Source organism: Mastacembelus armatus, chromosome 17, assembly GCF_900324485.2.
Source record: "Mastacembelus armatus chromosome 17, fMasArm1.2, whole genome shotgun sequence".
Taxonomy (NCBI): Eukaryota; Metazoa; Chordata; class Actinopteri; order Synbranchiformes; family Mastacembelidae; genus Mastacembelus; species Mastacembelus armatus.
The window spans coordinates 22,598,389-22,622,163 of record NC_046649.1 but is presented as its reverse complement, the minus strand read 5'-3'; the positions used below and the strand labels follow the sequence as shown (position 1 = coordinate 22,622,163).

At 41.3% G+C, this 23,775-nt stretch overlaps 2 protein-coding genes across 3 annotated transcripts in view; one reads left to right on the top strand and one right to left on the bottom strand.

Annotated features, from left to right (window-relative positions):
- esyt2a (extended synaptotagmin-like protein 2a) overlaps positions 1-14,881 on the top strand; it is a 35,273-nt gene extending 20,392 nt beyond the window's left edge. Inside the window, exons 8-24 of one of the 2 annotated variants that reach the window (XM_026313941.1) lie at positions 509-564; positions 3,468-3,588; positions 3,934-4,110; positions 4,782-4,867; positions 5,510-5,558; positions 5,773-5,862; positions 5,988-6,083; positions 8,837-8,899; positions 10,460-10,534; positions 10,769-10,855; positions 10,965-11,114; positions 11,283-11,719; positions 11,815-11,913; positions 11,999-12,130; positions 12,246-12,351; positions 12,521-12,570; positions 12,702-14,881. In XM_026313941.1, coding sequence (XP_026169726.1) covers positions 509-564; positions 3,468-3,588; positions 3,934-4,110; positions 4,782-4,867; positions 5,510-5,558; positions 5,773-5,862; positions 5,988-6,083; positions 8,837-8,899; positions 10,460-10,534; positions 10,769-10,855; positions 10,965-11,114; positions 11,283-11,719; positions 11,815-11,913; positions 11,999-12,130; positions 12,246-12,351; positions 12,521-12,570; positions 12,702-12,747 — 1,920 coding nt within the window. In that variant the 3' untranslated portion in view covers positions 12,748-14,881. The remainder of the gene's footprint in view (positions 1-508; positions 565-3,467; positions 3,589-3,933; positions 4,111-4,781; positions 4,868-5,509; positions 5,559-5,772; positions 5,863-5,987; positions 6,084-8,836; positions 8,900-10,459; positions 10,535-10,768; positions 10,856-10,964; positions 11,115-11,282; positions 11,720-11,814; positions 11,914-11,998; positions 12,131-12,245; positions 12,352-12,520; positions 12,571-12,701) is intronic. The other variant, XM_026313942.1, reaches the window with a different exon arrangement.
- A 3,055-nt stretch (positions 14,882-17,936) lies between these two features.
- LOC113134573 (tripartite motif-containing protein 16-like) lies at positions 17,937-19,579 on the bottom strand. The gene is made up of 2 exons (XM_026314022.1): positions 18,304-19,579; positions 17,937-18,049 (listed from the first exon to the last, which is right to left on the bottom strand). Exons 1-2 carry the CDS (start codon positions 19,514-19,516, stop codon positions 17,952-17,954), a joined length of 1,311 nt encoding a protein of 436 aa, XP_026169807.1. The 5' UTR covers positions 19,517-19,579; the 3' UTR covers positions 17,937-17,951.
- Positions 19,580-23,775: the final 4,196 nt, after the last annotated feature.

The following is a 23,775-nucleotide window of genomic DNA, read 5'->3' as shown; positions in this document are numbered from 1 at the left end:
GTGATTTGCTCATAATTTTGTTTCAGTTCAATATTCTCCTTGTCTGGTGGTGATAACAGATTTTATTTTTAGTCTCTAAACACTACAGATTCATAATAGCATCTAGCAGCTGATTATTTGTTAATGTACTTTAATCTTATTTCGAGTGAGGGTCGGATGCAAAACCACATCACTTCCTTCCTGTCTGTTTGGAAGCAAACTCTCTCTGCTCCACTGTATTGATTATCGGGTCAATTGAATTAGAGTTCGGCTCCTCGGCCCTTGTCGCTGCTGCTTCGCTGACTCATGGTGGTGTCAGTGAGGAGCTGGTCGTGTGCATGAGCTGGGTTGGACTGATGCAAGCTTTTGAAGGCTGAACTGCTAAATTGACATTATTTTACAGCCTCTGTAAAAGTCACAAGCTGATATAAGTTACTGTGAGGACTAAAAATGTGATACTGCAGGTGAATTGCTGCCTATTTTCTCATTTGGCCATAGTCTAAGTTATATTTTCTCTTCTGACTTTCAGATGCTGGACATCAGTTGGACAGGACTCACAAACATGCTGGATATTCCTGGTGTCAAGTAAGTGACTATAGCTAATGTGCTGTGGATGTTATTTTTTCATCTTTCATATGAGAAGTAGAAGTAGCGCATTGCATTGTGGGAATATTTCAACTTCACAATAAACTGGATTAAAATATTATTAAGGTTTAGCAGCGTGTGATCGGAATCTGACCTGAAACCTGTTTTCCGGTGCAAACACACATTATTAGAGTTTAAAATGATTTTAGTGTGTCTGACTTCAAAAGTCTCATTTAAATTAAAGTGCCATTCAGCACTAAAGGCGACTATAATAAAAGACAAACAAACAAACAAACATTGCTTAAAATTTGTCCCAACTGCAGCAAAAACCCCCTTTTAGCCCCAAAATGCAGTTATGAATGCGAAGTCTGTTACACTGTGGGCAAGAAGCTTTGACTGGCCTACAAGGTTAATTATTACTCTTTGTTTTGTGAATTATAAATCCAGTTAAACTTTATCAGAAAAGTCTGTTTATCTTAGTGCTCAGTTTCATTTTCAAGTCTATGGTACAGACCGTGGACTCTGGAAGAGACAATAATCTGAACCTGTAGTCGGCCTGAGGACGATGGCAGCAAACCAGTGAGAGGAACATGGTTTTTGGAGAATGTGTTACGTCAGCCAATAGGTGTCGTCTTCAAACACATTGTCTAGTTCTCATTTTACATTAATGGTTCAGCTTTTCACAACTGCCAGGTTCTCTTTCGGTTTATTTATTCAGAAATATAAGGAATTATGTAATCTACCCATGGCCACTGGCTTATTTTTGCATAATACTGTTGTTGGAAATACATTGATTAATACTTCGATGGACAAATTTCACTATTTCACTTAAAAATCATCTGAAGTTTTTGTTTAACACTTTAATGTGTAACAACATTTTAAAAGACAACCAAGAGTCTTTAAAGCGGCAAACCTTTCACAAGCCTCACCGGCGTATTTTGACAAAAAGGAAATAAAAAGAGACAATAATATTTATTTGTCTTTGTTAGAAAACATCACATCTGATTACCGTGAACCATCAGCGGCAGGAAAACTAAAATCATGCCAAGCCCTCAGAGTGATTTCTGGAGCGAGCAGTAGCACATCCTCTGTGTTTGGTGTAATGGGAAAATGACAGCGGCGCTTTGAAGAGATGTTCCCAGTGGACATGCAGCCAGAGCAGTTTATCAGGCTCTCAGACTCTGCAGCTGAAACCATTACATTAACCACTGGATCACAGAATGCATCATGACCTTGTGTTTGTATGTTTAGTAACGTGATTATGAAAGGAAAACCACAGACAGGGATGTGATGTTGGTTGGATTTGGGATACGGGGCGTCGCTTTAGTGCCTCAGTGATCTGGAGGAACATGAAACAAACTTGACAGGAGAATCAAAGTGAAACTGGAACTTCAGGCTTTGTTTCAGAAATGAGAAATCATGTAGATTTACATTTGCACCAAACCAATAACATAAAGTCAGGCCTTACTGTTTATTCCTTGGAATCTTTAAATACCCTGTTATCCTGATTTCTTCATATTTCTGTTTTAGCCGTCTTTGACAAATAACATTTCCACATTAATAACCTGCAACAGGAACCACAACCAAGTGTGGCTCACATGCCTGCTCTCTCCTGTGGACCAGTCCCCTCACTGTGTGGCTGTTCTTCATATTGAGCTGCTGCTGTTTTCTCCTGCTTTACTGTTTGTTTTCAGCAGAGAAACTCGATGTGGCTTCCAAAACACTGCACCCTGTGAAATGTGGCTTTCCTTGTTCAACGGGTTTATATGAAAACACCAGAGAGAGTGTGTGTGTGTGTGTGTGTGTGAGTGTGTGTGTGTGTGTGTGGGTGTGTGCTCGAGCTACAGACCTGCCCTACCCTCTTCACACTCTTTCTGTGTACGCATGTTAAAGTGCTCATATTTCGTTCAAGATCATTTGCATTTTATTTTGAAACAGCAGGAAAACATGAGGTCATTTTCAGCTGTGTGTGAGTATGTGTGTGTGTATGTTTGCGTGCAACCATAGACCTGGATCTGTTTTCTTTTAGGATAGCACCTGCACTAACCCAGAAAAACACGCATTAGCTTATAAGATGTAAATGTTGGTGTTTAACACACATATTCTTCAGCGTAGGAACCAAATGAAACCTGCTTTATGGGCACGATGGGACATGTGGGAACCACACTCACAGGATAGGCAGCAGTCCAACGCTCATCTGGTCATGTGTTGGGTGAGCAGGCAGACTAGGAATCAACATGTCAACACCAAAGTAAACTTCTCATTGAATTCCTTTATTAAACTGACCCAGAATCAGCTCTTTCAATGGGAATAAAGTCAGACACCTATGGATTACTGCAGGATGCTGCTGCCCTCTAGAGGAAAGAAGGTGAAACATCAGATTAGCGTGGTTGTTTGACATAAACTGTAATATTGAGAGGCTCCAGCAGATCCCCCTGACCCTGGTTAAGGAGTAAGCGGATATAGATAACGGTTGGATGTAATATTGAGGACAAATGAAATACCCAGCCACCTGTGTTTTAAACTCCTATCAGCTGAAAACAGTGGATGGCCATATTTCCTCCTTCATCCTCTTGTCGTAATAGCTAGATGTGCAGATACTTGTTGCTTTATTAGTTTAAATCTTTTCTGTGAAATGTAGCTGGTGAAATAAAGGCTACTGTAACCCCGTAGTGCAGAATAAAACCTGCTGACTTACAGCCGGGGTAAGAGATTTCAACGTGTCTTAATATTTAACTCCTGAAGAATCACATTTAGTTGACAAATGGTTGGTAAAAAGCAAAGCTGGGTCTTGTGGGTTTTGTTTTGTAGTAACTGCACCACCCTGACTCTTTACAAATGACGTTGCTGTTGTTATTCAGTATTTTATTGTCTTCTCTCCTCCTCCTCCTCCCCTGCCTCAGTGGTCTGTGTGACAGCATCATTCAGGACATCATCAACAGCCAGATGGTTCTGCCCAACAGCATCAGAATCCCTCTGGTGGGAGACACCCAGCTGGCCCAGCTACGCTTCCCTGTACCGAAGGTAACGCACACAGCTTCTCATTCACTGTTTGAATCCCCATAGTATGTGTGTCGTTGTTGTGGTGGCAAAAACTCCTCAGATCTTAAACTTTCCTTCAGTCGCTAATGTCTGACCTTCAGCGACATGATTTGGGTTTTATTTTGCATCCTGCCCAGACACTGGAAATTTAAATGAGCATGACGCTGACTTACATCTTTGATTATCTATAATGTCAGACATCATTACACCGAAATCTTCTTTATTTAGAACAAACTGTTTATCCTGTTTCTCATGAGCAGTCAGTCTGCCCTGGTCTGTTTAAACCTCAGCAGTTTCCCCTCATTTATTTCCTGTCTGTTTCCTCAGGCTGTCCTGAGGATCCACTTCATTGAGGCCCAGGACCTCCTGAGTAAGGACACGTTCATGAAAGGACTAATCAAAGGCAAGTCAGACCCGTATGGAATCATCTCCATTGGAACCAAACAATTCAAGAGCAAAGTGATCCAGGAAAATCTGAACCCGAAATGGAACGAGGTGTACGAGGTGAGCGACACAACCTGGACAAAGACCAGTTCCAAGATTTTTAATTACAATTTGATTTTAACATCAACATGATTTTTAGGTTGATTCAGTTTAATTTCTAAAGGTTTGGTTATAGTTGATAATAACAAGATGGTATAAAAGGAAGCACTTTTCTAAGTATTTATATTAATTATTTTATATCACTGTTTCACTGAAAACTCATTACACAAATACTAATTTAAATCTTTCACAAATGAGACTTTTTATTTATTGATTTATTTTGGTACCAAAACTCAAAGGCAGAAACTGTATTTTGCTTTTCAGAACCTGAATGCATCAGGATGTTTAATGAGACCATGTGAGTTTTTCTTACTCTGCTGGGTCTTTGGCTGTAGATCCCTGCACTAGATTTTCTAGACGTGTTCAGACTGAAACATAGAAAACAAACATCAGGGGCAATATGTTGCACATAAAGCCAGTGCGTAAAGATGCAGGAGGACACTGATTCTTCCTGGGTGGCCAGAGTTGAGGAGGAAAGGCCTCTCATCCAAAAGCATTATGGAGCTTTCTGGAGCAAAAGTGTAGAAAGAATAGAAGTTCCTGTTTAGCTCAGTCTGAACAAACTAAGGTGCGTTCATGTACTCTCCTGTCCTTCATATCAGTCATATGAACATGTTTATTTGTGCTCTCAGGCCCTGGTGTACGATAACGCCGGTGTAAAGATTGTGGACATTGAGCTGTTTGATGAAGACACTGATGATGACGATTTCCTTGGAAGGTAATGCGACGACTCAGTTCCCTTTTGTTTCATTAATGGTTTCTGACTTGATTTACACTCAGAGAAGACAAGCACTTTATTTCTACCTCTTATGAGGTCTGAGCATTTTACATTTCCCTTTTACTGACGCTTTTTACTGTATCTCCTCTGCAGATAGATTTATCATTAGATATTCATAGTTTTTTTTTTTTTTTGATAAAGAAGGTTTGATAGTCCAAACCAGTGCTGATCTATGAACTGTAAGACATGCTGCATTTTATAGCTGCACATATAGACGCAGTATTTAATGGATTAGCTGGATTAAGTGCCTTATGTGTTGTGCGTTTCATATCTTATTCACGTGATAGAACAGGATTTGTTAAGAAGTGTTTGCACGCTGTGTAATAGGATTTCACACTTGATTTATCTGAGAGCGGAGCTTCATCACAGGACAGAGCTGCTGAAAGTGATTCACAGTGTTTAATGAGAGCACTGCAGCGTGTCTGACTTTAATTTCCCACCAGAGTCCATTTAGTCAACGCCATGTGAGAGACGGTCTGTTGTGACGCTGCAGCCAAACTCGCCGCAGTGACTTGGCCTCGCTCAGACGTTCTCAGTGAAAATGTCTTTTTGTTTGTGTGTGTTTTGTTTTTTTCCCCCCAGACTGATGATTGACATTGACCAGCTCCAAAATGAACAGAAGGTCGATGAGGTACTTTGGCATCTTTTACTCTAAATGCTCAACAGTCGGCTCCATTTTTAACTTAAAAAATGTAGAACTTCATAGGAAGAATTAAATAGGTTCATAAATGTTTCATGATTTGACTCCATAGTAACGTCATGTATAAGAAATATATTATATACTACTGGAAACTGTCTACAGAAAATATTGAGGTATTGATTTTAACAGACATTTCTGTCTGCAGTGGTTTGCGTTGGAGGATGTGTCCAAAGGGAAGCTGCACCTCAAGCTGGAGTGGCTATCTGTACTTTCCAAACCTGACAAGCTGGACCAGGTGCAGTGCTACTGTTTTACTGAACTAGTCCATTTACATACAGTCAGTTTGCAGCCCTGACCTCTGACCTCATACCAGTTTTACCAATAATGACCAGTTTTGGTGCATATCCCCCCCCCCCAAAGGCCCTGATGAGCATCAATGCTGGTCGAGGTCAAGCCAATGACGGCCTCTCGTCTGCGCTGCTCATCGTCTTTCTGGATTCAGCCAGGAACCTGCCGGTGAGTCAGTCTGCTCCACCTTCACAAAGTCGAGCAGCAGTGATTGTTTACAGATTCTTCCTATTAGTCAACAGATAAAAAGCAGAACATCGAACGTCTACATTATAAATTCAAGTTCCTGGAAACATTTTCATGGAAATGTTGTAAAATCAGGAGAAATCATGAATTTTGATCAGTACAGTTTTGTTTCCTCCAGCTTGTCTGACATGGATTTGTGATTTTTGCTGTTGCTTTGTAGTTAACAGTGTCATGATTAAAAGAGGAATTGTAGAAGTGTAGAGAAAATTCCTTTGGACACATGCGTCTTGTTTGTTTGTGGCAGCTCCATGATCAGTGTTGATGATTTTAAGTGAAAAGCAGAACTTCATTTGTGAGTGGTTCAAACTCTGCAGTGCAGACCTCGCCTTGCTCTTTTCAGCCTCCTCTTCTCTGCTTCTCCTGTCTCCTCCTTTCCTCCTCCCCCGTCCGAAGAGCGTCTTTGAGGGGAACTTGGGCTCTGGCTGCTTAAAAGAGAGGCGGTCTGCAGGCCTCGTGTTCTGTGAGAACACTGCCTCTCTCTATAGGACCTTATTTGTGAGTCCACTGGTTGTTTTCTGCATCCTAGAGTAGTTTGGAGAATGCCACGGTGTGATTACCTCTGCTATGGATCCTGTTTTTTGTTTTTTGTTTTGTTGTTTTTTTTTTTACTTTTGCTTGATGGGTTTTCAAGCAAAAGATTTAAATGTTTGCTTGCAGAGCATGAAACTCTACTAGTGCACGGGCTGATCTCCCTGATATCATTATTTGTCATGAATATTGTTTGTTGGAGTTTGACTGATTAGAAAGCTGAGGAACATGACAGAACATCATCAAACAGTAATGAGGCTTTAGATGTTTGGACAATCAAAAGCAGCTTTCCTCTTCTGTTAAGAAAAGATTGACCTCTCAGGATTAGCTGACACTTCATGCATTGTTTTCATCAGATGGGTTATTTCCTGGCTGGTTATTACTGGCTGTATCATTTGTCCTATAAATATTCCCTTTCATTTTCTCCCAAAACAGAGGCGATGTTCATGTTTTTCTGCCTCACTGCCAACAGATTAAATTTTAGCAAAGCAGCGGAGAGAAGATCGGTACATCTTATAAAGGTCTTACCCAGGATAAGTCCTGTAGGTGTCCCATGATACAACGGAGGAGAGACCAGAATTTTAATGTGCTCTTTTTCAAATAGTGATGTGATTTAGTCTTTGAGCTTGAATGTCCATGTGGGTTTTTAGTTATATTTATTTCATCACTTCAGTTTTTATAATTATTGTTTATTTAGTTTTAGTAGACTCACTTATTATAAACACTGAGTCCAGGTCCATTTAATTCTAGTCTTAGTTATTAATATAAGCCTTAGTGTTTTAAATTGACACTAAATCATCTTTTTTAGAGGGTTTTGTTTCTGTCTCATCTTTGTCATGGAGGAAAAGGCTGTTGACCAGTGTTTTTATCACAGTTTTTATTAACAATATGAAGCTATAGTCAGATTAAATCACTTAAGAATAAATAAATAGTGTAGAAATAGTGTAGAAAAGCCACTAAACCACTGTAACAAATACTTTCTTTTTGAGGACGATGTGTCTTTGATATGATCATTTTAGAGCAGGGCGTCTAATTTCACCGTGGATTGCTTTCCCTCCATCCTTCCATCTTGTGGGAGCAGGTTTTCCCTCCATCTCCACTGTGGCTGCTTCACCACTGGGGGGCAGCGCAGAATATTGACTATTGGCTGACAGGAAGACTTGATCAGTTAATGCCCTTCATTCAGACAATAGAGATGTGGATGAACTCCCAGTCTGAAGGTGCCAAAATGTAGTTTTCAGTCTTACTGTGGCTTCTATAGTCACATCATGCTCAGATTTAGTCTGTATTAAACACCTGCGTCTCTCCTGTGTCCTGATTTGATCGGACAATAACATTTTAAACACGTGTGACTGTAACCTTGGGCCTGCTTTCACTAACAAACATGGTCTTGGGCATTTTTGTTTACCCATCAAGGAAAATGCTGTTTCTGTTGTTTTTAAATACTGCTTGTCATAACCAATATGGTCTTAACAGTAAAAGTCTGTTGTAGTTTTCCTGGTTATAATATCAGTGGGTTCTGTCCCAGTCAAAGCTTTATAAATGTTCCCCAGTTGTCACCACAACGTTAAACCATCTCAGCTTCTTTTCCATTTTAAATGATCCCCTCCCTCATTTCCTTTCCATTATAACCACTGACTCCCATCTAATGTTGTGCTGTTTTCACTGGAGTCCAACCAGTAATTTATATAACGGCCAATATAGATTTATGGAAGATATATATATATATATATATATATATATTATCAAACTGAGGTGGTCAGATTTGAGAGATCACTGCCACAATACATTCATTTATTTAAGAGACATACAGTTTGTAATCTGTGTTGCAGTGTTTCATTACTGGTTTTTTAAACTTTTCCACAAATCTTGGCCGCTTGTATCCAGAATTGGTTGGACTCTAGTTTTGACCTGATGTCCAGATGTAATTGGGGAATGACATTAACCATGTAATCAAACATATTGTCTCCCTGTCTGTCTGTCCTGGTGATGCCGGTGGTGCTGGTGTGTTGTCCTCATTCTGTCCTCCTCCTCCTCCTCCTCCCTGCATGTTCCTCTTCTCCCTAATAACCTGCTGGTGTGTGTGTGTGTGTGTGTGTGTGTGTGTGTTTACTCTCTCCTGCCTTGTCCCTGGGGGAAAATCAAAGCGCAATCCGTTAGAGTTCAACCAAGTGGGGCTGAAGCCGGCCTCGGTCAGTAAGGCCATCAAGGTAAAGACACACGAATATCGTTCACACTGAGGTGGAATACAGAGGAAACTTGTGTTCACACAGGCTCATACACTCAAACATTCAACTTACCCTTTATAGTATGGCCAAAAGTATGTGGACAGAGAATAATTGAAGGTTGATCCGGAAGCATGGGCATTAACATACAGCCTCCACTGGCTTTTGGACTGTGGCTCCCATTAACAGCAGCTTTATTTATAGTGTATTCAGTAACAAGCTTCAAACACAATTCAAAGTGCTTTACTCAAGCAAAGGGAATCTAATTAGCAATTAAAACCAGAATAATGTCGGTTAAGACGAAATGAAATTGAAATGCAAACAGGCAGAAATGATAATGGACTGGAAGTACAGTTACAGTGCAGTCGCAGTAATAAGTTAGAACAGAAAAAACGTACGTGTGCAGCATAAAAGCTTAAAGCATCGTCACCCTGTTTGGCTCTGACTCAAGGTTCTAGGCCGACTGCTTATTCCCGAGGTCAGTAAGTTATTTATTACAAAACAACACTTTAAATCTAATCTCTAATTAACTGGGAGCCAGTGTAAAGATTTAAGTACAGCAGAGATGTGCTCAGTTCTCCTGGGTGTAGTTACATCACAGACCTTTAGAGTAAGTGGACCACGCTGCTGGAAATGTCACGTACAGTGAGGTCCAGCTGCTGAGAACATCTGGTTCCAGTTCACCTCGAAGTTGCTGGACAGGCTTAGTGCTCTGTGCAGCACAGTCATGTTCTCAAATACCAAACTGGGACTGGGTCAGTTGTCGAAAGGGTCCAGAGTCTACTTTGATGTAACCTCAGAGAAATGGTCTTTAAAGCTGCCGGAACAGAGAAAGTCAACATCCAGTACATCCCCACATTTTCACATGTGGCTGTAAAAGTAAAGAGGTTTGGCTGTTGTGTGCTTTAAAAAAAGAAATCTTAGAAGTGAATAATACACTTCTGATTTCTTACACTGGATCTGTACTTGCACCCTGAAAGTTGTTAACTCCATTAACACTGTGTCTAACAATGTGTGTTGTAAATAACAGCATTGTTGTCTAAAGTACTGTACTTGTACTTTCGGGTGTTTGACTCTGAAACCTTTGATTGATCTTTTCTTTCATCCTGATACTGGTTTGGGGTCCTGGTTTGGGGTCTATGTGTTTTACCTCATGTACTTTCCTTCCTATTTCCTCACCAAGTGACACGTTTTTCCATCAAGCACTGAAGTGTGATAAGTATCACTGGGTTGTGTGGTGTGATGGTAAAGATGTGATACTGAACAAAGTACAGCTGCATTTCCTGCTGAGGCCCAGGATGTAAACACGTTTAACAGTAAATTACATGTTGTTAGTGTTCATTTAGTGGTTACTGGTATGTTTAACTGGTTTCATTAAAAAGAAAAGGCTTTGCCAGACTAGACTCCATCTGCTCCATCACTGCACCATAAACCTTAGTCCCAGTTCTTTTAATTCATGAGGTTAAAATCGCAGGATGTTACAGATTTTTAACACCTGGCTCGTCATGTTTCGTGTCTTTAAAACTGTTTTCTCTTCTTCTGCAGTCTGGGAAAAAAGTGACCAGTGATCCCAATCCGTTTGTCCAGTTCAGAGTGGGACACAAGTCCTTTGAGAGCAAGGTGAGACCAACTCGTGATCTGCATTTATACAATGATTCATTCGTTAATGATTCTGGCTAACTAACCTGTGTTGAGTCAGTTTAAAGTCGGACATTTTTAACTTTATTTTGAATAAAATTTGATCGTCTGCTTGATTCATTGACATTTTATTGTCCTCAAAATAACTTCCTGATGCCTAGAAATGTGCAGTGTCAAAGTCAAACAACCATCTTTTGTCTATTTTGTGTTTTCCAGACCAAATATAAAACTAATGAACCCGTGTGGGAGGAAGCGTTCACCTTCCTAATCCACAACCCCAAAACCCAAGAGTTGGAGGTTGAGGTGACGAAGCTTCTTTATTTGCTTCCATTTTAATATATGATCATTTCGTTCCTGCTCCATCCGTCACTCTTTGACTGGCAGCTAACCGTTTTGCGCCCTGCACCTTTAGGTGAAGGATCAGAAACACGACTGCTCGTTGGGGACGTTAAAGATGCCTCTGAGTCGCCTGCTGGAGGCAGATAAGATGACGCTGAACAAGCATTTCCCCCTGAAGAGCTCCGGACCAAGCTGCACCCTCAAGATGAAGATGGCTCTGAAGGTATGAGCCGTGACATGTTATCACCCACTGGTGTTTTTAGATCAGTGAGGACCGTGAAGTTGCTCTGTGCTTTGAGAGACTGGAAGGCCAGACTCTTGTCATGAAGAAACAGAAATCTTATTTCTTTTGTATGCTGACATTTGTTCTTGCACCCTTTTCTAAATTCAGGTGTTGTGTTTGGATGACAAAGCTTCCTCGCCCTCAGACTCCGCCCCATCCTCAGTGCAGATCCGCAAGGCCAGTTCCACCAACCCAATCCCACGGCCCTCTGGCTCTTCTGACTCCTCCAAGCCTCCCTCCTCCACCTCCGACGTCCCCCGCTCCGTCTCTGCGTCGACCCAAGACCTGCTGAAACGGCAGAGGGAGGAGGAGCTGCTTAGGTCTCCGGGAAGCACGGACTTGGGGCAGCGTGGCGTCGGAGGAAGAGGAGGAGGAGGAGGAGGTCGGAGCCTGGCAGAGGCTGGGAAGAGCACCTCTAACTTGGCCATCTCAGGCTCCCAGCAGTACCTGGCCGGAGGCAAAGAGCCGACACCCAGTATTGCGTCGGACATCTCCAACCCCTACGCCGCTCAGGAGCTGCAGCAGAGGCTTCAGCAGCTGCAGAAGTACCTGCCCTCTGTACATTTGCTGAGCAAACTGTGCATTAAATAATAAATATCTCAGACATGGATGTAATGACACAGTTCTACGTGTGTTGCAGTGGTTCAGGCCCCGGTCATTTCCCTCTGGGTGAGATCCAGCTGACGGTCAGACACAGCTCCCAGAGGAACAAACTCATCGTAGTTGTTCATGCCTGCAGGTACGAGCCAATAACAATGAAGAGTGTAGGTCAAGAAGCACACTTTATAAGTTCTCAAGTAATGTTCTTTTGTTCTCCTCCACAGAAACCTGATAGCTTTCACCGATCATGGCTCAGATCCTTACGTCCGCCTCTACCTGCTCCCAGACAAACGGAGGTCGGGCAGGAGGAAAACTCATACGTTAAAGAGAAACCTGAACCCAGTTTACGATCAATCGTGAGTCGGAGCGTTGTTAAATGTGCCCGTACTCCTAAAGACTGTGTTTTAGCTGTTCATATAGAGTACAACTGCTGTTAAGGTTCTGTGTTCCTTCCTCCGTCCGTCCCTTCAGGTTTGAGTTCAGTGTTTCCTTCGTGGAGCTGCACAGACGGACTCTGGATGTCGCCGTGAAGAACGGTGGGCGTCTGCTGTCTAAACACAAAGGCCTCCTGGGAAAGGTACACGCTGCAGACAATCTTCTTGGCTTTAAGTGGAATAACATGAGGTTTATTTAAAACTGAGGGAATGAGTTTGAAACAAATGCTTCTGATTCATTTAGACACTTAAACCTGTAGGTAATTAACATTTCTATGTGCAGTTGGTCATTTATTTATTTATTTATTTCAGGTTCTGGTTGATTTGACCCACGACGATATCACCAAGGGATGGACACAATGGTCGGTCACTTTTTATATATTTTTATATAACAGTATCTTAGATATATCCTCATCAGCTCAGATCTACTACGAAGCCTGTTCCAAGGCCACTGAGATGAGAAACGGTGACACCTGTCTTTGTCCTCCTGCAGGCATCAGCTGAGCGAGGACGGCCTGTCGAAGTCTAACCTCATATAGACGACAGGAAGTCTTCGTCGCTGGCGTTACCACCATCACCGTCATCATGTCACCACACTTCCACATGATACACTTCCACTAAACGCTACAGTATGACGTGTTTTTTTTTTCATTTTCGTTTACTTTGGTAAGGAAACAGCAGCTAATGACTTTCATTTAATCACATCAGTCGCAAGCGAAGCCTCCCCTTTAACGAGTGAGTGAGAGTTTGATTTAAGGGAATGTATGTAGAAAACTACAGTATATATGACACAGTGTACTGCTATGAACGTCCATATCACGTATTTATAGAAGAAACTATAACGGTCTTGTTTGTTTTCCTGTCTCAAGTTTCCATAAAGAAAGAGGTTTGTAAATAATGCACAGTGATGCTGGACAAAGCAGACGGTGTCTCTGGACTCTTCTTTGGCCAAATGATTGTTTGTAATTTATCTTTTTTTTTTTTTTCTAATGAAAAACGTTGTGGACCGAGTTTGCGGAGCAGAGTGGGCGAGTGGTTGGGCACCACCAAAGAGACGAGACGTTTTCTGTTGTTTCGCCCTTTTGGATTTTGGAAACTGCGCTGGTTTTATTTCACGGAAGTAACGTTGTGTATTAACAAAGTCAAAAGACGTCTAAGAAAACAAGACCTTGTCTTAGACATGTGCTAACACGGCTCTTAGGCTGAAATAAGGCCACTGGTTGTTTTCTTTCTTTCTTTTTTTGAATGAATAATTATGTTGGAATATTTGCACATTTGTTTTCTAATGTGTCGGGGCTGATCTCTGAGTTGCAGTTTAAGTGTGAAAAAAGCTGGTTTTTAGATAATATGGATCCAGGAGCTTTCCAGGTACTGCTGGGCAGACTGTGTTACCATTGAACCAAGCAAGCTCCCTGTTTCCAGGCTGTAAGCGAAGCTAAGCTAACTGTTAACCATCGTCTCATCTAACTATTGATAAGGAAATTAATTAGTTAGTTTTTATTTCCAAATGTGGAATTATTCCTTTAAGGTAAAGTTTAGATGATCACCCACATTTTATCAAAAGCCACCATGTGTAGATTTAAAATGACAAACTTTGGTGCCTTCCAGTGGTAGCATTAAAAAAACAACAACAAACTGCAGTTACATCTAAATTACAGACTTTTACTCCTAATTTTCTATTTCCAGGTGAGGCATCAGGAAAACACAACACTTCTTACCAAGGGTTGCAGGATTTTTTTTATAGTAGCTTCACCTTCCTGCAGGCCACTTTTATGATAATTAGCCGTTTGCACAGCTGTGCAAACACTGGGATCAACGGGCAAAGAGCATCACAGACACTGCACAAATAAAAAGAAATTCTACAAATAGTGGCTTTGAAATGTGGGAAGATAAATCTTCATTGCTTTACTGAAAGAGCAGGACATCGTGTCTGAACCGACATATCTTTGTTCTGTTCTTGTTGCGTCGTTTCAGTGGGGGGGACAACTCGGCTGCAGTCTTTCTGAGTTCACGTTTAGTTTTTATGAATCAACGTTAGTCTTAACTTGTCATTGGCCACAGTGTTGAAATGACATTTACTCTCTTTCATGTACATACACTTGTTTTCTTGCACATCTTATTGAAACACTGCTTTGCCTTTACTGCTCAGAAGGGATTTCTATCAGTGACAGATGAATCAGCGTTTGTTATCCTAGCGCCCTACGCAGCCAAAGAGCAGCACGTTTTATGTTGAGGTGGCTCGTGTGACTTTTGACCTTTAAAACACAAAAAATAAACGTTTGCCTTGTGTTGACCTCAAAGTATTTTACATATCTGTATGGAAGCTGTTCCATTCTGCATTTTATGTCTTTTACTTATGTGTTTTTTTGTTTTTTATTTGTGTTTTCCTTTGTCTTGCTCTGTGTTTTGTTTTAAAGGAAACAAAAAAACAAAAAGTATCTGTAAGCCATTGGGTTTAAAGAGCAATTCCTCTGGGTTGAGTCTGTTCCTCTAAAGGCGGTTTGTCTTCTCCGTCTTCTTAATTTATCTCGTGCCTTAAAATTCACACGACCCAGAGATATTTACGTGTACACAGCACCAACAAAATGCTACAGCAGTTTCCGGTGTTTCATAATCTCTCCTACATGAATAAAGAGCTTTAGCTGACTGTAGCAGCATGAAGCTGTACAGCTCTGTGGTGTCCGACTGTTCTTTCTATCCACACAGATGCATTTAAGGTGATGTATTTATTTACTGCCATGGATGATAGAGAAATGCAAAGTTCCAAAGTGAGTCCTGGTGGTAATTTGGAAAAATAAGTTATTGATTTCTTAATTGAATAATGAATTGTTTTGGGAAATGCCCATCACAATTACCCAGAATCCTCAGTATCATCCTCACAAGGATTGTTTTGACCAAGAAACAGTTCAAACCAGTTCAAAGGCAATTATGATAAATACTGAAACAATTTCAATACAGCTTAGAGAAATTAATTGTGTTTGGTTCAGGTTTTGAACTTCTAAAATAGTAACAGCAGTCGAACAAAGGTCATGTAAAAAGTACAATTTTTCCTCTAAATATAAAAAAGTACATGTAAGTGTCAAGTGCCTCAGATTTATATTTATTTGCTTGAGTTCTATGTGCAGCAACATGGATGGTGCTACTCTGAGACTCTTCTCATAAACACTAAAACGTACACAGGACAGGAGGTCAGACTGTTGGATGGGGCAGTGAAACAAAGCAGCAATAGCTGTAGATGCAGTTGGTGTGTTTACTCTGTGTGTGTGTATGTGTGTGTGGACACGTGTGTGTGCACCTTGTCCCTGTGCTGAGTGTAAACAGCAGATAGACCACAGCCTGATAAGGTTTCTGTGCACTGATTGCTCCTTCTGCTGCAATATCTGGATGAATCAGACTCTGACCCACTTTGATTACTTCTGGATATTGGTGCCGAGCGGTGACACACACACACACACACACACACACACTCACACTCACACAGTCCTTCTCATCTCTTCCTGGTTCTCATAAATAAAAACATGTTTGCAGGTGGCAGAAGAGAAAGTGTAAGAATATCCTACAGGCTGATGAATGGCCTGGGAGGATATTTCTAGCCTTATGAGGACCACGTGTCCTATGCTGAGCGCTGTAAACACTGTGTGGAAGCATATTACATGGCCTCAGGTTTGCTGGGTGGTAATTTGATTAAGCATAAATTACCATGTGAGTGTGTGATAATGTTTTTTACCTTAAGGCCTCAAATTGCAGCGAGATGTGAGCCCCTTTTCTGTCACATGTAGTCAGGCCTTGTCACTTCAGCTGATTGTGTGTTTTTAATTTAAACTCAGACAAATCAAATGACACATAATAATAATAATAATTTCCTCATAAACCCTTTGCAAACAGAAAGCCGTAGTTAGGTCTTTGCATATTCTCACCACATCTCTTAACTATTTCTAATTTCTCTAGAAACACATTCGAGGGCATTTATTTTCAAATTTCAGCTACGTTTCCTCTGCTGTTCCCTCAACTTCAACAGTTTCTCCATCATCAGGTTAAGAAACAACCTTTTTCCTCTGATTCACCTGCCTTCAGCAGAGCACCTGGATTATTTCCTACAGCACCTGAAGGCAGCTAGTGCTGAATCAGAGCGGAGTACTCCCTGAATGCATCAAGTCAGATGCAATGAGCCAGGAAATGCCACTGCTCTAACTTTCACAATAAAATCAGGGAGGAGGCAGAATGGCAACAAAACACAAAACTGGCTGGAGCCAAGAGGAGGCAGGTTCCACCTGGACAGGTCAGAAGCCTGTTTTAGAATGACCAACAAATTGTGGTTTGGACTGTGGGAGGAGAAAACCCACACAGACACAGGGACAACATGCAGACTCCACACAGAAAGGCCCTGGGTCCACCTGGGTTCAGACCCTAATCCTGACCTGCATGTGTTTGGACTGTGGAAGGAGAAAACCCACACAGACACAGGGACAACATGCAGACTCCACACAGAAAGGCCCCTGGTCCACCTGGGTTCAGACCCTAATCCTGACCTGCATGTGTTTGGACTGTGGGAGGAGAAAACCCACACAGACACAGGGACAACATGCAGACTCCACACAGAAAGGCCCCGGGTTGAATTAGATTCAAACCTGAAAACCTTTTGCTGTGAGGCAGATGTGCTAACCACCTCAGCACTGAGCTGTCCCTAATTATCTCTTTGTTTTTTTTAGCCTGGGGACATACCAGAGGATTTCATGTCTGATTTGACCCGTCCAGTGATCGTGGTCCGACTCCAGGTTTGTTGTGACCGATTATCTGTCTAAACAATCCTCAAGTGATTGGTGTCAACACGATTATTTTACTGCTCCTGATCAGGTCGGAGCCTCACACGTTTGATATTTATGCTTCCTGGTCTCCCCCAATAGCCAATGAGAGTAAGCAGCCTGGAAGACATCACCAACCGGATGTTGTTTACATTTACATCACACCAACATGTCAGCAAATCAAAACAAAACCAGCTCCAAAAACATCAGTTATTAAGACGTGTTTGGTTGAATCATGCCAACAACACAAGTGTCTTTTTAACGTATTGTACAAGACATAACGTTACAACAATAGGACCTGGAGTCGGACCACGATCACTGGACGGGTCAAATCAGACATGAAATCCTCTGGTGTGTCCTCAGCCTTAAAATGCAATTTACTTCAACTGTTCAGTCAAACACAAATTCAGTAGATGAGAAAACAAAATAAGTGAATCACTTGCACACAGTCACATTCCTGCATAAAAGTTAATGAAATTATTGTCTCAATGTTTTTATTACATTAATTATAATTAAAATATTGAGTTTTAAGTTTTATGAGTATTTTAATGTTAAAAACATTTCAAATCCAAAAAGTTCTATCAATAGAAATATTCAAACATTTAGAGCACAGAGGTTCAGATTTTCATGTGGACAAATGTCAGTTCAGATAAAGAACCATCCTGAGCAGTGAGATCCTCTATGGATAAACAGACACAGAGTTCCCCCTAAAGAAACTCCAACATAATAAATCAACATGAAAACATTTCAAACTATCACTCATCCTGTCTGATTAGGTGAACTTGTGTCTCTTCTTTAAAAACATGCACTTTAAATAACTTCTGTATTATTAACTTTAGCTACAGAACTCAGCAGTGTCTGCACTAGAATAAGGAAACCAGAGTCCAGCATAGAGAGGCTGAGTGAATGTGGTCTGGACTCTGTGGAGGAGAGTCATGGGTTCAGAGATGCTGTAGAAGGACAGAATACCTGTTCTGTGATCCAGGTACACTCCTACTCTGGAGGACCGAGGACCTGACACTGGAGTTTTGATACTGTTGTGCCAAAAGTCATAACTGTTTTGTCCACAATATAATGTCCAAGATTTGTCATTGAATCCAAATCCACATTCATTCGAGATCCCTGCTCTGCTGATATTCTTGTATGTGACTGCTACAGAAACTCCTGTCCCGCTCCACTTCACCTCCCAGTAACAACGTCCAGTCAGACTCTCTCTACTCAGGACCTGACACCATTTAGTGAATCTGTCTGGGTGACTGGAATAAGACTGTTGTCGACTCATTAATGTTGCTTTTCTGTTTCCCTCAGATAATAACAGACGGGTGTTTGCTGTGTTTGGATCCAGTGTGATTTCCTGTGAATATTGTAAGAATCCAGCTCTGGTCTTGGGCTCTGGTTGTGGCAGTAAAACATCCACTTCAGTCAGAGCCAGTGAGATGTTTGTCCGTTTCTCCCTCAGAATGTCCTGTAGTTTATCTCTGAGCTCTGACACAGCTGCTGTCACGTCCTCAAAGTCTATCAGAGGACGGATATTGATGCTGGATGAGTCTGTAGGTTCACTGAGAGCTGACACTGAGGGGTAGTTCTGTAGAAACTCGGTGTGATCCTGTGTGTGTGAGAGCTGCTTCAGATCAGCGTCTTTCCTCTTCAGCTCAGTGATCTCCTGCTCCAGCTTCTCCTGAAGCTCTTTGACTTGACTCCCTTCAGTTTCCTGCTGGGATCTGATCTGCTGCTTCACATCAGAGCGTCTTTTCTCCAGGAGACGGATCAGCTCAGTGAAGATCTTCTCACTGTCCTCCACTGCTTTATCAGCAGAGCCATTGATGGTCTCCAGCTGCTGCTGAAGCACCTTCACATCTTTCTCACTGTCCTGGATTCTCTGCTGGATTTTCTGTCGACTCCCCTCGAGCTCTCTCTGCCTCTCAGTCCTTTCTGCTGCAGCTGAGACTGTGTCGTGGCCTTTATGTTCGTCCACAGGGCAGAGATAACAGATACACTGCTGATCAGTGCGGCAGAACATCTTCATCACCTCATCGTGACGAGAGCAGATGTTGTCCTGGAGCTTCTTGCAGGGCTCCACCAGCTTGTGTCTCTTTAACTGAGCTACATCATAATGAGGCTGGAGGTGTTTCTCACAGTAAGACACCAGACACACCAGACAGGACTTGAGGGCTTTCAGTTTTCTCCCAGTGCAGACATCACAGGCCACATCTTCAGGTCCAGCATAGCAGTGATCAGCAGGAGCAGCTTGGAGTCCAGTCTTCTTCAGCTGCTCCACTAAAGCTGTTAACATGATGTTTTTCACCAGGACAGGCCTCGGTGTGAAGATCTGCCTACACTGAGGGCAGCTGTAGATATTCTTCTCATCCTCTTCATCCCAGTGAGTTTTAATACAGGTCATGCAGTAGCTGTGTCCACAGGGAACAGTCACCGGATCCTTCAGTAGATCCAGACAGATCGAACAAGAAAAGGTTTCCTGGTCCAGCTGAGCTCCTTTCTGCGCCATTTCACCTCTCAGTGGTAATGACTGTGGGACTTTGTTAGAAGTGAAACTAGTTTGAGGTGTGACCTAAACAACAGGTCTTTGTACAGTGAATGTGGTCTGTCAGCTCCTGCACCTCCCCTCATGGTGGTTACACCCATCACATGATATTATATGGTGAGTGATGCTTATTAGCCTTTGTACCCAACGTCACCAAGAGCTGGTTACACCAATCATCAAACTCAGATCTCTGAAGGGGCACAAAGAAATAAAATGCGTTTGAGGGCAGGAAAAGGCAGAAATGGTTATCACTGTATAACTGAAGATAAGGGTTTATAGACTATAAATCTGTTTCTAACATAAGACTTTTTTAACTAAGCTCATGACAACTTCATTATTTCTTCACAATTCTGACTTTGCTGAGGAAACTACAAGTCAGAGTACAAATGGGAACGCTTAATAAACTATTAAAAAGTAGACAACAGTCAGACCATCAGTCGCGTTCCAAGAGAAAAGAGCTTCATTTTGTTAATGTCCAAATGAGCCTTTTAAATCTACATAGGGAGCAGGTCTCCTTTTACGGAGGCAGCCATGTTGTGCCACCATGTTTCTACAGCAGCCCAGAAAGGACAAACACTGGCTCTAGACAGGGAATCACATTTTCTTTTAATGGTGATGGCCACCGTATCCTCCATCCTGCCTGGAAATGGGTGGTGGGGTGTAAGGGGTGCTCAGAAGGCTGCATTCTAAAATCTCACCACTAGATGCTACGAAATCTTTCACATTTTAGACGCTGCACCTTTAACCCTCTGGGGTCTGAGGGTGTTTTGCGGCCCTGGACATGTTTTGACATGCCTTGACATTTGTGCTTTTTTCAGTTGCTTTTAAACATATTAATGGCTAAAGTCTGATAACACTGTAATCAACACAAATTGGACTACAATAATATGTGAACAAATTTTCTAAGATACTTGTTTTAGTAGAAAGGGCATATGCGAGAAGGCGTGTCTGATCATAAATAATCATGTGATTTACCTGAGAAGACAAAGATCTGCATAATGAGCTGCATAATGAGCCTTTCAGTCAGGAATCTGGCTGAGAGGGAATTACTGCAGTACAATGCAGATACAAATGTTTGTCATATGAATTGTGTTTTTCCTCTGAGGACAAAGTAAACTCTTCATCGATGTCTGGAACCATACGAAGCACTTCTTCACCTGAGTAACGTGCCATCATTCAAATGCACAGAAAAAGTCAATTCTATGATGAAGTTTGACGTTTTATGTCATTTCACGTGGGCGTGCACATAATTACCTGGTTCACCTCAGATTATTTCCCTATGAACAGTGTGCTCAGTGTGAGGTGGGATCACATTAGCTATAGTGAGGTGAGAAGGGAGAAACCTTACCGCTCTTTACTTTCATACAGTTTACGTAAAAAGATATTATTTGGTTTTGATTTGAATTGTTTCAGTTAACTGAAAACATTTCAAGTTTTCTAGCCATATATTTCTCATGTCTTTGAGTCAAATATTCACTGACATTCAGGTTGTTTTATTTACATGTCTGTGAAGAGAGATGACAGAGACAGAGAAGAAAGAGAGCACACCCTGTCTGCTTCATTTTACAAAAACACAGCATTTTGTTATTATGAGTGTATACACATAAAACTAGACCTTTTACAGATTTGAATGATATATTGCTCTTATCTGTACGATCAAAACTGACGGAATAATTTAAGTTTGTTTCAGCGTTATCAGGAGAAGATGCCACAAAATGCGCCGACGCGTTCGTCAACCCCAGAGGGTTAATGTATGTTAATGCCAATTTTGGGGCGGATTTTGTTTTGATTTGCTGCCATGTTGGTGTGATGTAAATGTAAACAACATCCGGTTGGTGACATCATCCGGGCTGCTTACTTTCATTGGCTATTGGGGGCGAACAGGAAGCATAAATATCAAACGCGTGAGGCTCCGACCTGATCAGGAGCAGTAAAATAATCGTGTTGACACCAAACACTTGAGGATTGTTTAGACAGATAATCGGTCACGACAAACCTGGAGTCGAGCCATGATCACTGGACGGGTCAAATCAGACATGAAATCCTCTGGTGTGTCCTCAGCCTTAAAATGCAATTTACTTCAACTGTTCAGTCAAACACAAATTCAGTAGATGAGAAAACAAAATAAGTGAATCACTTGCACCCAATCACATTCCTGCATAAAAGTTAATTAAATTATTGTCTAAATGTTTTTATTACATTCATTATAATTAAAATATAGAGTTTTAAGTTTTATGAGTATTTTAATGTTAAAAACATTTCAAATCCAAAAAGTTCTATCAATAGAAATATTCAAACATTTAGAGCACAGAGGTTCAGATTTTCATGTGGACAAATGTCAGTTCAGATAAAGACCCATCATGAGCAGTGAGATCCTCTATGGATAAACAGACACAGAGTTCCCCCTAAAGAAACTCCAACATAATAAATCAACATGAAAACATTTCAAACTATCACTCATCCTGTCTGATTAGGCAAGGCAAGGCAAGGCAAGTTTATTTATATAGCACAATTCATACACAGAGTAATTCAAAGTGCTTTACAGAAATAAAAGACAAGTTAAAAATACATAAGCAAGAAATAATAATAAAAAGTTAAAAATTAATATTAAAAGAAACTGAGTGCAGATAAATCACTTTGGATAAAACACTGTCAGTTGTCATATGTTATATGCCACACTAAAAAGAAAGGTTTTTAGCTTGGACTTAAACATTGCCAGAGATAAGGCTTGCCTAACATCATCAGGAAGACTATTCCAGGTTTTAGCTGCATAGAACTGAAACGCTGCTTCTCCCTGTTTAGTTTTGACTCTGGGCACGAGCAGAAGGCCTGTCCCTGATGTTCTCAGAGTTCGAGATGGTTCATATGGCATCAGCATGTCAGAGATGTAATGTGGTGCTGAGCCATGAAGAGACTTATACACAAGCAGTGCTGTTTTGAAATCTATTCTCTGAGAGACAGGAAGCCAGTGCAGAGATCTGAGAACAGGAGTAATGTGATTGTACTTCCTGGTTCTAGTCAGGACCCGAGCAGCAGCGTTCTGAATGTACTGTAGCTGCCTTACAGCTCGTTTTGAGAGCCCCGTGAACAGGCCATTACAGTAATCTAACCTGCTAGAGATAAATGCATGGATGAGTCTTTCCAAGTCTGGTTTAGACATGATCCCTTTGATTCTGGCAATGTTTTTGAGATGGTAAAATGCTGACGATGTTATCGATTTAATGTGGCTGTTAAAATTCAAGTCTGAGTCCATGATTACCCCTAGATTTCTAACTTGATTTTTAAATTTTAGAGAAAGAGACTCGAGGTGACTGCTGACATTTTCTCTTTGTTTCTGAGGCCCAAAGATGATTATTTCAGTCTTGTCACTGTTTATTTGGAGAGAATTGTTTTGCATCCACAGAGTGATCTGTTCAATACAGCTGCACAGTGAGTCGACTGGTCCATATTCACCAGCTGTGAGTGAAATGTAAATCTGAGTGTCATCTGCATAGTTATGGTAGGACACATTATTGCTGCGTATTAACTGGCCTAAAGGAAACATGTAAAGATTGAACAAAAGGGGTCCCAAGATGGACCCTTGGGGGACCCCACATGTCAACACCATTTGATGTGAGACACAGTTACCAACTTCAACAAATACTTCCTTTCTTCAAGATAGGATTTAAACCATTTAAGGGCAGTACCAGAGATGCCTATCCAGTCCTCTAGCCTTTGTAACAGGATCACATGGTCCACTGTGTCAAAAGCAGCACTTAGATCCAGCAGTACTAAGACAGAGACTCTGCCAGCATCAGTGTTCAGACGAATGTCATTTGTCACCTTGATGAGGGCAGTTTCAGTGCTGTGATGGGGCCTAAATCCTGACTGAAAATCATCAAAGCAGTTGTTTAGCATGAGAAAGTCAGTAAGTTGTTGGTAAACAACTTTTTCAATTATTTTGCCTAAAAACGGCAGATTTGATATGGGCCGGTAGTTGCTCAGTACCATGGCATCAAGACTGCTCTTCTTCAGGAGAGGCTTGATGACAGCAATTTTCAAGGCCCTTGGAAATGTTCCAGACTGTAATGAGTTATTAACTAATTGAGTGAGTTGTGGTAACAAACTGCTTAGTACTGATTTCAGAAATCTGGTGGGTAAAACATCAAGGCAACAGGTGGATGAGCTCAGACTTGAGATGGTCTCTTCATCACAAACAGGTGAACTTGTGTCTCTGCTTTAAA